Source organism: Rhinoraja longicauda, chromosome 21, assembly GCF_053455715.1.
Source record: "Rhinoraja longicauda isolate Sanriku21f chromosome 21, sRhiLon1.1, whole genome shotgun sequence".
Lineage (NCBI taxonomy): Eukaryota > Metazoa > Chordata > Chondrichthyes > Rajiformes > Arhynchobatidae > Rhinoraja > Rhinoraja longicauda.
In genome coordinates this window covers 35,641,874-35,655,177 of record NC_135973.1, presented here as the reverse complement: position 1 = coordinate 35,655,177, position 13,304 = coordinate 35,641,874, and the positions used below count along the sequence as shown (strand labels likewise).

The 13,304-nt window shown below is 45.3% G+C and overlaps 1 protein-coding gene across 1 annotated transcript; it reads right to left on the bottom strand.

Annotated features, from left to right (window-relative positions):
• Positions 1-3,602: 3,602 nt before the first annotated feature.
• Positions 3,603-12,468, bottom strand: mpv17l (MPV17 mitochondrial membrane protein like). Its single transcript, XM_078418332.1, has 4 exons — positions 12,165-12,468; positions 9,429-9,499; positions 6,112-6,141; positions 3,603-5,606 (listed from the first exon to the last, which is right to left on the bottom strand). Exons 1-4 carry the CDS (start codon positions 12,466-12,468, stop codon positions 5,433-5,435), a joined length of 579 nt encoding a protein of 192 aa, XP_078274458.1. The 3' UTR covers positions 3,603-5,432.
• Between the last annotated feature and the right edge of the window lie 836 nt (positions 12,469-13,304).

The window sequence follows — 13,304 nt, the reverse complement described above, 5'->3', positions numbered from 1 at the left end:
ATATTTGAATGCAGACGCTTGCAATGTTAATGTTCCTCTAACATGCATGGACAAATGAAGGCAAATTTAAGAAAACAGAAAGGTAAGTGAACTTTAGTAACATTTCTCATGTCCTCTGCCTGAATCCACGATATAAATTTCAACGATTGAGCAACTTTCATCGATGAGCAACTTTGGTACTTCACCAAATCAAATTGTAATCCTTATGTAGACGGATTTCAGTGCTGTTCATATTTTATTGAAGTGGGAATTTTGGGCATATTTATTGAAGTGGGAATTTTGGGAATAGAAAGACCAAAGATTGTAACTCGTATCTCATGTAATTTATTAACCAAGTAACATACAAAAATTTGATTTACATACAGTCATACCAAAAAAAGCATCAAGACACACAACTACATAAAAAATAACATAAACATGCACCACAGCTGCTCCACCACATTCCTCACCGTGATGGAAGACAATAAAGTCTTATCTTCTTTCCTCCTTTTCTCCCGCGGTCGGGGCAGTCGAACCATCCGCAGTCGGGGTGATCGAAGCTCCCGCAGCCGGCGATCGAAGCTTCTGCGTCAGGGCGATCGAAGCTCACGCGATCGGGGCGGTCGAAGCTCCTGCGGTTGGAGCTCCCAAAGACGGTCCTGAGCTCCGCAATGTTAAGTCCGCAGGCTCCTGCGGTTTGAGCTCCCGAAGTCGATCCCCAGCAAGGGGCCGCCAGCTCCACGATGTTAGGCCGCAGTGTGGACGGAGATACGATACGGAAAAAGACGCATCTCCTTCAAGGAAAGAGATTTAAAAAGTTTCCCCCACCCCCCACATAACACAAAACTAAAGATACACTAAAACATACATTTAACAACAGACTAGAAACAACAAAAGAAGAAAAAGACGAGGCAGACCGTTGGCGAGGCTGCCAGCATGCGACGCCACCACCTGGATTATAGGTAGAAGTGCACCTTTAGGTACAGTTGTATGATAATTATCAATAGACAATAGGTGCAGGAGGAGGCCATTTGGCCCTTTGAGCCAGCACCACCATTCAATGTGATCATGGCTGATCATTCTCAATCAGTACCCCGTTCCTGCCTTCTCCCCATAACCCCTGACTCCGCTATCCTTAAGAGCTCTATCTAGCTCTCTCTTGAATGCATTCAGAGAATTGGCTTCCACTGCCTTCTGAGGCAGAGAATTCCACAGATTCACAACTCTCTGACTGAAAAAGTTTTTTCTCATCTCCGTTCTAAATGGCCTACCCCTTATTCTTAAACTGTGGCCTCTGGTTCTGGACTCCCCCAACATTGGGAACATGTTTCCTGCCTCTAACGTGTCCAACCCCTTAGTAATCTTATATGTTTCGATAAGATCCTCTCTCATCCTTCTAAATTCCAGTATATACAAGCCTAGTCGCTCCAGTCTTTCAACATATGACAGTCCTGCCATTCCGGGATAGAGAGATTTGCCAGGCTCTTTTGAAGGTGGCAATTCCAACATAAGCTGAGCTCCAAGTGTTGCAGCACATTTTAAAATATTTGAAGGATCTAAGTATATTAGAATTGAAGCTTCACTCTTTGTTAGGTGCTGTAACTTAGCATCTGAAAGAGCTTGTGGTTGCACGCAGTTAATTTAGTAATGCACTCCCAAAGCAGCTTCATGAACCCAAGTGAGGAACCAGATGACACGCATTAGGGACGACGCTGGGTTGACAGTGACCCCACCAACACTCGCAGTGGGGTGGACTCACCTGACATGGTTTATATATAGTGAGTGACAATGGTGACAAGAAGGTGGGAGAGCAGTTCCTCGTTGTCAGTCTGCATGTGAGGGGGCACTGGCGACCTTGGACTTGTCCCAGCAACTCAGTGTTGACCTTGAGGAGAAGGAGCTGGCAGTCTCGGGCTTGTCCCAGTGGCTCAGTCTTGGCCTCGGAGAAAGTGCTGGCTGTCTTGGGCTTGTCCTGGCGGCTGAGTCTTGGCCTCGGAGAAAGTGCTGGCTGTCTTGGGCTTGTCCTGGCGGCTCAGTCTTGACCACAGAGGAGGAGGCACGGGGATCTCAGACTAATCCAGGCGGCTCTTGGCCTTGAAGAGTGGGAGCTGGTGGTCTCGGGTTTGTCCCGGCAGCTCAGTCTTTGCCTCAGAGGAGGTACAGGCAGCCTCAGGCTTGTCGTGGGTGCTCAGCCTTTGCAGTCCATGAGTGGACACAGTTGCTCTCTATCTGTGGCCAGGTGCACCAGTGGTTTCAGGCTTTCCGCGGCCGCTCAATGTTGGCCTCAAAGAAGGCACTGGCTACGTAGGACTTGTCCCGGCAGCTCAGTCTTGACCTCAACAAAGAGGCTCTGGCAGTCTTGTGTTTGTCCCAGTAGCTCAGTCTCCCTCAAACCTGAAAAAGGAGAACACAGCGACTGGGAGCTACCCCAATTACTCCTCACTCCTCAATCCTCACCCCTTCACTGGAAGTTAGATGGATGAGAGGGGATCATAGAAACATATAAAATTAGTAAGGGATTAGACAGGCTAGAGGCAGGAAAAATGTTCCCCATGTTGGGGGAGTCCAGAACCAGGGGTCACAGTTTAAAATAAGGGATTGAGATGAGGAAAAACGTTTTCACCCAGAGTTATGAATCTGTGGAATTCTCTACCACAGAGGGCAGTGAAGGCCAATTCACTGGATGTTTTCAAGAGAGAGTTTGATTTAGCTCTTAGGGTTAACAGAATCAAGGGATATGGGAAAAAGCAGCAACAGGGTACTGATTCTGGATGATCAGTCATGATCATATTGAATGACGGTGCTGGCTCGAAGGGACGAATGGCCTACTCCTGCACCTATTTTCTGTTTCCCTTTCCTCTTCTGGCTGGAATTGCTATGGATTTTAAGGAGAAGGCTGTTGAGGTTGAGGTAGGTATAATTGTTAATGGATTGAAGACATTAACCATGATCTGTTAATGGTCTTCAATCTATTAACAAATCATTGGGCACAGTTATTATTTATTTGGCTGTGGCCTCAGCTCAATCCAGAGCTGTGTTCAGAGTGTGGTGTTTTACCGGCAGCCAGGCTGTTTCTGGTGCTGAGGGCTGGCATCTCATGGCCTGTTTGCCGGTGATTGAGATCAGAGTAGTATCCGTGGGAGGGGGCGCTGACACAGAATGGTGGTAAAAAGAAATGAAGTGCGTTGCCCTGAATCAAGGTTATGGTCTTCAAGATCATTTGTCAGCCAAGGCTGGTGTTTGAAACTCAGCTGAAATCCTGCCATGCCATCAATGGGACCACAGTGTGGAGATTATTAAGACCATTCATCTCTGCAAAACATCTACTTTTTCCAGTCTCAAAGTTTTGGTTTAAGTTTAATATTGTCGTATCTATCGAGGTACAGTAAAAAACGTAGTTTGCCATGTTATCCATACCAATCAGATACTATACCAATACAATCAAGCCAAACTCAAGTACAATAGGTAGAACAAAGAGAATATATTCTCAGCATTGTCGCATAACAGTACCAGTAACATTTTGGCTAGAATCTGAGGTTACTGTTTTTGGTGAATTTGCAAGTGCAATTATGTGGGGGGTGGTACAGGTGGGTGGGGATTAGTCTGCTCCTGTTGATGGACCCCAGAATCTCTATTAAAGTTGGATGGAAGTGGCCTGGGTCTGAATTCACATTTTTTTTTAAATCTTACAAAACTAGAGGGCATAGGTTTAATGTGAGAGGGGAGATATTTGAAGAACAGCTACAAAGAGAAGTCGTTATGTGGAATGATCAGCCAGAGGAAGATAACAGAGACAGATAAAATTGCAATGCCTAAAAGACACTTGGATAGTAATGGAGTAGAGGGATACAGAACGAATCAGGCAAATGTGATTAGTGTAACTAGGCATCATGGTATTGAAGGAGTTGAATCTAAGGGTAGCTGTACTGTAACCACTATACCACCACATGGTACCACCGTCCCACTGTCTCCTCGCCTTTTGTTCAGCTTACTAGGGATACAAAAAGTGCTTTCTGGTTTCTTGAAATACCTGTGCCAAAAATGCTTCTTTCTCTGCAGGAGTTCATTCGGTGTCATGTGCATTACTGAATACATCTGTGAATGGCTATATTGTGCAGTCAAGCGGAACACAACCAAGATTAAGAAAACGCAGCTGGGCTTATGTGGAGATAATGCCTTCCCGCTTCCCTTGAGCAGCTGAGCCAGTCAAAACTCTCACTGAAAACAGCATCATGAATACTCCTAATGTTCTTGAATCTGACGAGGCCCTCTTGGTTTCATCAGCGTGTGCATTGGAATCGTGGTTTCAAAATATCATCCCCAAAAAACAGCTGTGCAGCCATTTATTTGATTTAAATTAAAAATATACTGATTGGCTACATACGTACATATTATTTATTTAGGGTTAAAAATGAAGTAGTCATGTATTGATCATCCTCGTTTTGCATTTTGCAGGATAATGTTCTGAGCATTACAGGCCACAGTGACACAGCTAGTAGAGCTCCTTCACACCGCCAGAGATCTGCCTTCCATCCTGACCTCTGCTGCTGTTGTGTGGAGTTCACACGTTCTTCGTGTGACCGTGTGGGTTTCCTCCAGGTGCTCCAGTTTCCTCCCACATCCCAAAAACAAGTGGGTTTGTAGGTTAATTGGTCTCTTTTCAATTGCTCCTGGTTTGCAGGGAGTGGATGAGAAAGGGGGATAACATGGAACTAGCGTGAATGAGTCATTGATGGTCAGCACGGACTCAGTGGGCTGAAGGGCCTGTTTCCATGCTCTATCTCTAAACTGTAAACTAAGCATAAACAGACAGAAAAGATATTCATTCAACCAACATGTGGTGTTATGATTTTATTGCTGATTAACAACATTCAGTCAGCTACTGGCATATATATATATATATATACACAGGTATCCCTTTGTTTCTTTGCATATTTGCAGAAATTAACGTAGACTTTCATCCCTTTGAAACATCATTTGTAAGACGCAGCTGGAAGACAAGCATGTGATCAGTAGCACTGTGGGTACCATTGCACCTTCCTCCACCAGTGACAGCTTGAACCTTTACATGCGATGCTCATCTCATGACGACATCATCGATGTTCCCTCAAATATCTTGTCACACTACCCCACCCACGTACTAATCCAGCTCCCGTGATTTGTGCAAATAATTGTTTTCTCATCAGGGAACCTTTTCACCACCATTGTGATCATGTGTCTTTTGTTTGCAAAATACACACATATGGCATAACCTTTTTGGAAATTCCGGCATTACTAAAAATAATTAGATCTGTGCTTAGATAATTGGTTGACCACAGTTTATTATCCCTGCTAAAAACTTGTTGAATTTTGTAATCTACTTTCAGATAGCATTAAATGTATTAAGACCTCAAAATGTCATTGTGCACATGATAACAGACTGGCTTTAACATTGGTGCAAGAAATCTCCCTATTTATTTTGAAATATTTTCTATGAACTTTTTCAGTCTATTCTCTAAGCGTGACTTTACAGTTGTTGTAATTTCAGCTTGGTGCCGTACATGGGAGATGAAAATCATCCACACAAACCCCCAGCAACCAAAATAGGCCATTCTGAAGAACACTGGCACCAGGCTATAGTTGATTATCTGTGGGGAGACATAAATTCAGCATAAGTGCGTGGATCAATAGACAATAGACAATAAACTATAGGTGCTGGAGTAGGCCATTTGGCCCTTCGAGCCAGCACCGCCATTCAATGTGATCATGGCTGATCATTCTCAATCAGTACCCCATTCCTGCCTTCTCCCCATACCCCCTGACTCCACTATCCTTGAGAGCTCTATCTAGCTCTCTCTTGAATGCATTCAGAGAATTGGCCTCCACTGCCTTCTGAGGCAGTGAATTCCACAGATTCACAACTCTCTGACTGAAAAGGTTTTTCCTCATCTCCGTTCTAAATGGCCTACCCCTTATTCTTAAACTGTGGCCCCTGGTTCTGGACTCCCCCAACATTGGGAACATGTTTCCTGCCTCTAACGTGTCCAACCACTTAACAATCTTATATGTTTCGATAAGATCCCCTCTCATCCTTCTAAATCAGCAGCCAAATAGAAAATGAACGATCGGTTCATGATTGCATTAAAAACGTACCTGTACTATAGGCCAATATATCACTGCAGCCTAAAGAGAGAGAAATGTGTTGAGAACAAATTGAGAGATAACAAATTATACACATGTAATTTATATAAATTGATTATCATCCATGATTGAAATCATTATTATCTCACTAGATGACTTGGTTAATAGCAATTGATAGATATTTCATTTTTGAAAATGATAATGTCACTTAGATCTGAACTAACTATAAAGTGCTGGAGGAACTCAGCAGGTCAGACAGTGACAGGTAACCATTGGGTCAAGACTCTTCAGACTGAGTGTGGGAGTGGGGCGAAAGCTGAATATGGGAGGTTGGGGTGGGACCATGTCTGCTAAGTGATGGTGAATGCAAGTGTGGGAGGTTTAACTGGAAGATGAGTGGGGTAAATGGCAAAGGCATGAGATGAAATGGAGACAAAAGATTTGAACTTTAGGCTTTAGAGATATACAGTGAGGAAACAGGCCCTTCGGCCCAGTGAGTCCACGCCGACCAGCGATCATCCCGACGCTCGCAGTATCCTACACACGAGGGACATGTTACATTTTTCCAAAGCCAATTAACCGACAAACCTGCATATCTTTGGAGTATGGGAGGAATCTGGAGCACCCAGAGAAAACACACACGGTCACAGGCAGAACATACAGACTCCGTTCAGACAGCACCCATAGTCAGGATCGAACCCGGGTCTCTGGCGCTGTAAGGCAGCAACTCTACTGCTGCGCCACCTTGCAGATAGGTATATTGCTCAGTGGAGCTGAATTTGTTAGGCGTATCCAAGAGCGTTGAAACAGTAAGTGGATAGTACAATCCGAGAAGGGAACATACAGTAGCAGGGTGGGGGATGGAAGGGTGGGGGATGGACACCAGGCAGGTTTTTTACACAGAGGGTGGTAAGTGACTGGAAAACGCTGCTGGGGGTGGTGATGGAGCCATATTCGATGGTGGCATTTCAGAGACTTGGATAGTCATATGGATATGAAAGGAATAGGTGGATATGGATTGTGGGCATGCGGATAAGAATTTGTCTTGGCGTCGAGACAAAACAGACTTGTTCGGCACAGACTTTGTGGGCCGAAGGGCCTGTTCCTCTGTGGGACTGCCAGGTGATACAGTGAAATTATGAATGGTTAATTACATCTGAACAAGAATAATCCTGCACAATTTAATGAGATTATCGTGGGACAAGACAAATATTTCACATTGGTTGGAAATATTTTACATTTTGACCACCACACAATGGTCTAAGGATTCTTCAGTATGTAAGAACATAAATCAAAGCAATGCTGCCGTATTCTATCATGCACAAGGCTATTAGTTTAATTTAGCTTAGTTTAGAGATACAGCGCAAAAGCAAGTCCTTCGGCCCATTGAGTCTGCACCGACCAGCGATCCCCACACATTAACACTGCCCTGCACACACTAAGGACAATTTACACTTGTACCAAGCCAAATAACCCACAAACCTGTATGTCTTTGGAGTGTGGGAGGAAACTAAAGATCTTGGAGAAAACGCACGCAGGTGATGGAGAGAACGTAAACTCCGTACACAGCACCCGTAGTCAGGATTGAACCCGGGTCTCTGGCGCTGTAAGACAGTAGCTACGCTGCTGCGCCAATTTTGTGTTTTGCTCAAGATTTCCACCTTGCATAAACTTGCATAAAGGTCTTCCTCCACAATTCCTTGCTACTGGGAAGAGGGACTGGAGGAAAAGGATGGGGAGAGAATCGGTGCTGAAAAGGCTGAGCAGTGAGGATTCAGTAAAGTGGAGTTGTGGATTCAATTGTGGATTCAATTGAGTGCTGAGGAAGTTGCCTCAGGCAGATTATCACTTTGGACAGGATGTGTAGGAAAATAACTGCAGATGCTGGTACAAATCAAAGGTATCACAAAATGCTGGAGTAACTCAGCGGGTCAGACAGCATCTCAGGAGAGAAGGAATGGGTGACGTTTCGGGTCCAGACCCTTCTTCAGACTTCAAATTGTTTGGACAGATTATCACGGGAATGGTGTAGAAGAGATCCATAACGACCATGTCAATAAAGACAAAACACAAAGTACCGGAGGAACTCAGCCACTCAGCTAGCATCTGTGAAGAGAATGGACAGGTGACCTTTTGGGTTGGAACCCTTCTTCAGACTAATGACTAACTCAGTGCTAAGAAGGGCCCCGATCTAAAATAACCCCTGCTCATTCCCTCCACAGACGCTGCCTAACCCACTGAGTTCCTCCAGCATTTTGTATTTTGCTCAAGATTCCAGTATTGTGCCTCCATGTTAAAAAAGCCACCTATCTAAAGGAAGATGGGCATCATGTACTCTCTGGCAATTGTCTTTTAATTAACACAGAAGCTGGCTCAGCCCACAAGTTCAGGTCTACTTCAATGTTAGAAGATTTCAAGCAAGTCACATTGAAATGAGCATTTTAAACTAGTTGACATCACTGTGAATGACCACTGTACTGTGATTTGTGTTTTTTGTTAAAATTCTGGCACAGCATACAAAAATGTTGCACTGTGAGATAGAATTTTAAGGCCAATGATTTCCCAATCGCATCTTGAATTCATGAAAAATTTAATTACATATCATCCTACGCATTAATGATGACAGACTGTAATGAGAGGAGAGGAGGAAAGATAAGAAAATTATGAACCTTAGGAAAGAAAGAAACTGTCAGAAAAGAGATGAATGTAAGCAAAACATTTTATTATCTTAGTGAAGTTTAAACAACATTGATTGTTTGAGTAGAATCTCCACTTTGATCGTGAACTCTATTTTTACTGAAGTATTGTCCGCCTTGGCCTTGGGTTCCAGCAGGTACAGTACAGGTAATTTGGACAGGAGGAAGGATAGCAAAGATTGAGAGGGATATGGGCCAAACGTGGGTAAATGGGATTCTCCTTGATGGGGCATCGTGGTCAGTATGGATCAGGTGGGCCGAAGGTAGACACAAAATGCTGGAGTAACTCAGCAGGTCAGGCAGCATCTCGGGAGAGAAGGAATGGGTGACGTTTCGGGTCGAGACTCTTCTTCAGACGGGTCTCAGTCCGAAAAGTCACCAATTCCTTCGCTCCAGAGATGCTGCCTGACCCGATGAGTTACTCCAGCATTTTGTGTCTACCTTCAATTTAAACCAGCATCTGCAGTTTGTTTCCTATACAGGTGGGCTGAAGGTCCTGTTGTAGTGCTGTCTGACTCTATGATACCCCGGTTCCATGACTCTATGATACCCCGGTTCCATGACTCTATGATACGCCGGTTGCATGACTCTATCCATGCGAAGCTGCTTCATGGATCAGCTGTTCCTTCTTACCTTCTCTGTGCTCCAGAATTTTGAGTTCCAATCTGCAAAGATATCTTGTTTCCCATCCAGAATACTCATACCTGTGCAAAAACATTGACAGACAAGCACAAGGAACAGTTGTGTAAACAGTTTAGAAACTCCTCCGATGACCTGGTAACGCAGGGAACATACTACAGATGCTGGAGGTCTGACAGCTAAATTGAAAATGGTTGAATTCTTTAGATAGCTTTTGTGGAGAGAGAGGATAGACCAGGTTGATGAACTCCCGCCCGACAGGTAGTAAATGGAGAAGAAAGGGCGGAGGGTTGGTGAGGTTCTCTGCTGGGTGGGGATCAGAGGGGTGATCACAGAGGGGTGATCACAGAGGGGTGATCACAGAGGGGTGATCACAGAGGGGTGATCACAGAGGGGTGATCACAGAGGGGTGATCACAGAGGGGTGATCACAGAGGGGTGATCACAGAGGGGTGATCACAGAGGGGTGATCACAGAGGAGTGATCACAGAGGGGTGATCACAGTGGAGGAAGGAACTGCAGACGCTGGTTGAAACCGAAGATAGACACAAAATGCTGGCGTAACTCAGCGGGTGACTCTGGATAGAAGGAATGGGTGATGTTTCGTGTGGGAACCCTTCTTCAGACTTTAGACAAGTATGAGGGGTGTAAAAAGGAGAAAAATGGCATCTAAAATATCAGAAAAGAGGGAAATGAACGCTTCAAAGATGAGGTACCCAAACCTAATGGATGATTATTGGCATTGAGTTCTGGGAGAGCTGCTGCCTCACAGCGTCAGAGTCCCGGGTTCGGTCCTGGCCTCCGGTGCTGTCTGTGTGGAGTTTCCACACTCTCTCTCTCTGGGACTGTGCGTTTCCTCCGGCTGTTCTGGTTTCCTCTGGTGTTTCCACGAGGTTACCAGGTCAATTACCAGGCCTGGCAGACGGTAAAAGGCAGACGGGCGATGAAGTGGGGCGTTTGGGAGGTGAAGGGACTGTGCAGAGTGCAGGGAGCAGACTTGATGGGCGCTGGAACTCTGGTGTTGAATTCCCGAGGCTGTGATGTGTGGAGGGGAGGGGAGGGGAGGGGAGGGGAGGTGAACAGCGAGACTAGAGGAGGAAAAGAGCGAGACTGGACTGAGAGTGGAATGTGGAACTAAAGTGACAGGCACTGGCTGCTAATCTGCGCCCCGCTCAATTATACTAACCTGTAGGTAGACACAAAATGATGGAGTCAGGCAGCATCTGTAGTTTTATTTCCCCCCTATAATAACCAGTATACTTGTCTGTCTACTATTCTACCTTCGGTGTTAATATTAACAACCAATTAAATGATTTACAAGATCTGTTTTCAAAAGTGGCCACACAGCGAGTAATGCTAACTGGTTTTGCAGCCAGGATTATTTAGTGATGTCAGTAGTTTAAGGAAATGTGAGATCACTGGGTGCCCTTATTTCTGCCAGTGGTTCGTCCCCATTTACATTTCAAAACAGACCGTAAAGAAGGGTCTGGACCCGAAACATCACCCATTCCTTCTCTCCAGACCCGCTGAGTTACTCCAGCATTTTGGCTCTGCCTGCGGTGTAAAACAGCGTCTGCCGTTCCTTCCTGTTTATTGGAATGGTTGGATTAATAGATATGTGAATCACCTGGATAGACACAAAAAGCTGGAGTAACTCAGCGGGTCAGGCAGCATCACTGGAGAAAATGGATAGGTGACATTTCAGGTCGAGACCCGTCCTAATGATTGGGTTGAGGTTTAGCTTCGTCCAGTTGCATTGCCGACAGAGGTTGAGTATGTGCATGCGTTTGGACCCCGCGGGGCAGGGGGTACATACATACATACATACATACATACATACATACATACATACATACATACATACATACATACATACATACATACATACATACATACATACATACATACATACATACATACATACATACATACATACATACATACATACATACATACATACATACATACATACATAACATTACATACATACATACATACATACATACATACATACATACATACATACATACATGCATACACGCACGCGCACATACATACACACACATACATACATACATACATACATACATACATACATACACGCACGCGTACATACACACATACATACATACATACATACATACATACATACATACATACATACATACATACACGCACGCGTACATACACACATACATACATACATACATACATACATACATACATACATACATACATACATACATACATAACATAACATACATACATACATACATACATACATACATACATACATACATACATACATACATGCATACATGCATACACGCACGCGCACATACATACACATACATACATACATACATACATACATACATACATACATACATACATACATACATACATACATACATACATACATACATACATACATACATACATACATACATACATACATACATACATGTCTGAAGAAGGGTCTCGACCCGAAACGTCACCCATTCCTTCTCTCCCGAGATGCTGCCTGACCTGCTGAGTTACTCCAGCATTTTGTGAATAAATACCTTCGATTTGCACCAGCATCTGCAGTTATTTTCTTACACTACATACATACATACATACATGCATACACACACACACACACACACACACATACATACACACATACACCCCCCCCCCCCCCCCACACATATACACACACACACACATACACATACACACATATACATACCTATGTAGTAGGCACTGATGCCGGTGGGGGTGGCGACCAGCTGGTCGCACACCAGTTTGCTCAGGACGGTGCCCACTGTGGCAGTGGGGAACACCTTCTCCATGGCCTTCAGCCACAGGTAGACGAAGTGCCCGTGGAAGGTCAGCGCCAGAGTGGCGACATTCCGTGTCCGTGTCAAGTCCAGCGGTTCCCTCTTGGACATGTACTGTTGGACCGCGTCCCCCGCCGCGAACACACAGGTGTACAGAGCGACATTGGACACCCAGGGGAACCTGCTGATGTGGGAGACCACCAGCTTCCACATCGACCCCAGCCCCAGCCCCTGGACCCCAACCCCAGCCCCAGCCCCGGCTTCGCTCTCTGCGGCGAGGCTCCGAATGGCCTTTGTCGGTGGTCACAGTGCAGACACACACACACACGCCACAGGTGGTTGCACGAACGGTCCCAGACGCGCGTCACCTGCCCACAGTGGCTCACCCACACACTGTGTACATGGCCATGGTCCCCACCTCCCCCGCCGGCTCCAAGCCTCCCAACCCGAGCTCCTGGACTCTGTGCCGGGGACACAGCAATGCTCGTGGACGGGGAGGGAACGTTGGTTTACAGCTTCATCCGGATATTCTGAGAATAATTAATTCCATCTAAGAGCGACAACGTTAAAATTCTTCGTTCGGAAGTAACTAACATTAGGCCATTCGGCCCATCAAGTCTACTCCGCCATTCAATCCTGGCTGATCTCTCTCTCTCTCCCCCTCCTACCCCACTCTCCTGCCTTCCGTTTGTGGTATAGGGAGTTATATTGCCCACGAAATATTGCAGCGTTTGCTGCAGGGTTGGTGATGAGCTCTGGACTCAATACTGAAGTCTACACCTTCAGGTGACTTGATTTCTGGATTGGTATCAATCATTCATGTGTAATATTAGCTCAGCTTGTTTCCCTTGCCCCTACCCTCCCTCCAACATTTATTCCTTCCCTTTTATATCTCTCGGGAGCGAAGAACAACCCCAGGCTGCTCTGCCAGGCGGTCCTCCTGCTGTGTATTTCACATCTCTATTCATGTGTCGATGCCTTGACACTAACTGCTCCCGTTTGCTCACTGGCCAGCTGGTCGTGCTTACAGTCCAGCAGTTATGGGGGCA

What these genes read in the sequence shown, in the direction of transcription:
- mpv17l (XM_078418332.1), bottom strand. Translation starts at nt 12,468, where the DNA reads ATGTGGAAGCTGGTGGTCTCCCACATCAGCAGGTTCCCCTGGGTGTCC. An exon ending in CATCAGTGCCTACTACATAG is followed by an intron (nt 9,500 to 12,164) that starts GTATGTATATGT and finishes GTTTTTGCACAG; the next exon opens with GTATGAGTATTCTGGATGGG. An exon ending in AATTCTGGAGCACAGAGAAG is followed by an intron (nt 6,142 to 9,428) that starts GTAAGAAGGAAC and finishes CTCTCTCTTTAG; the next exon opens with GCTGCAGTGATATATTGGCC.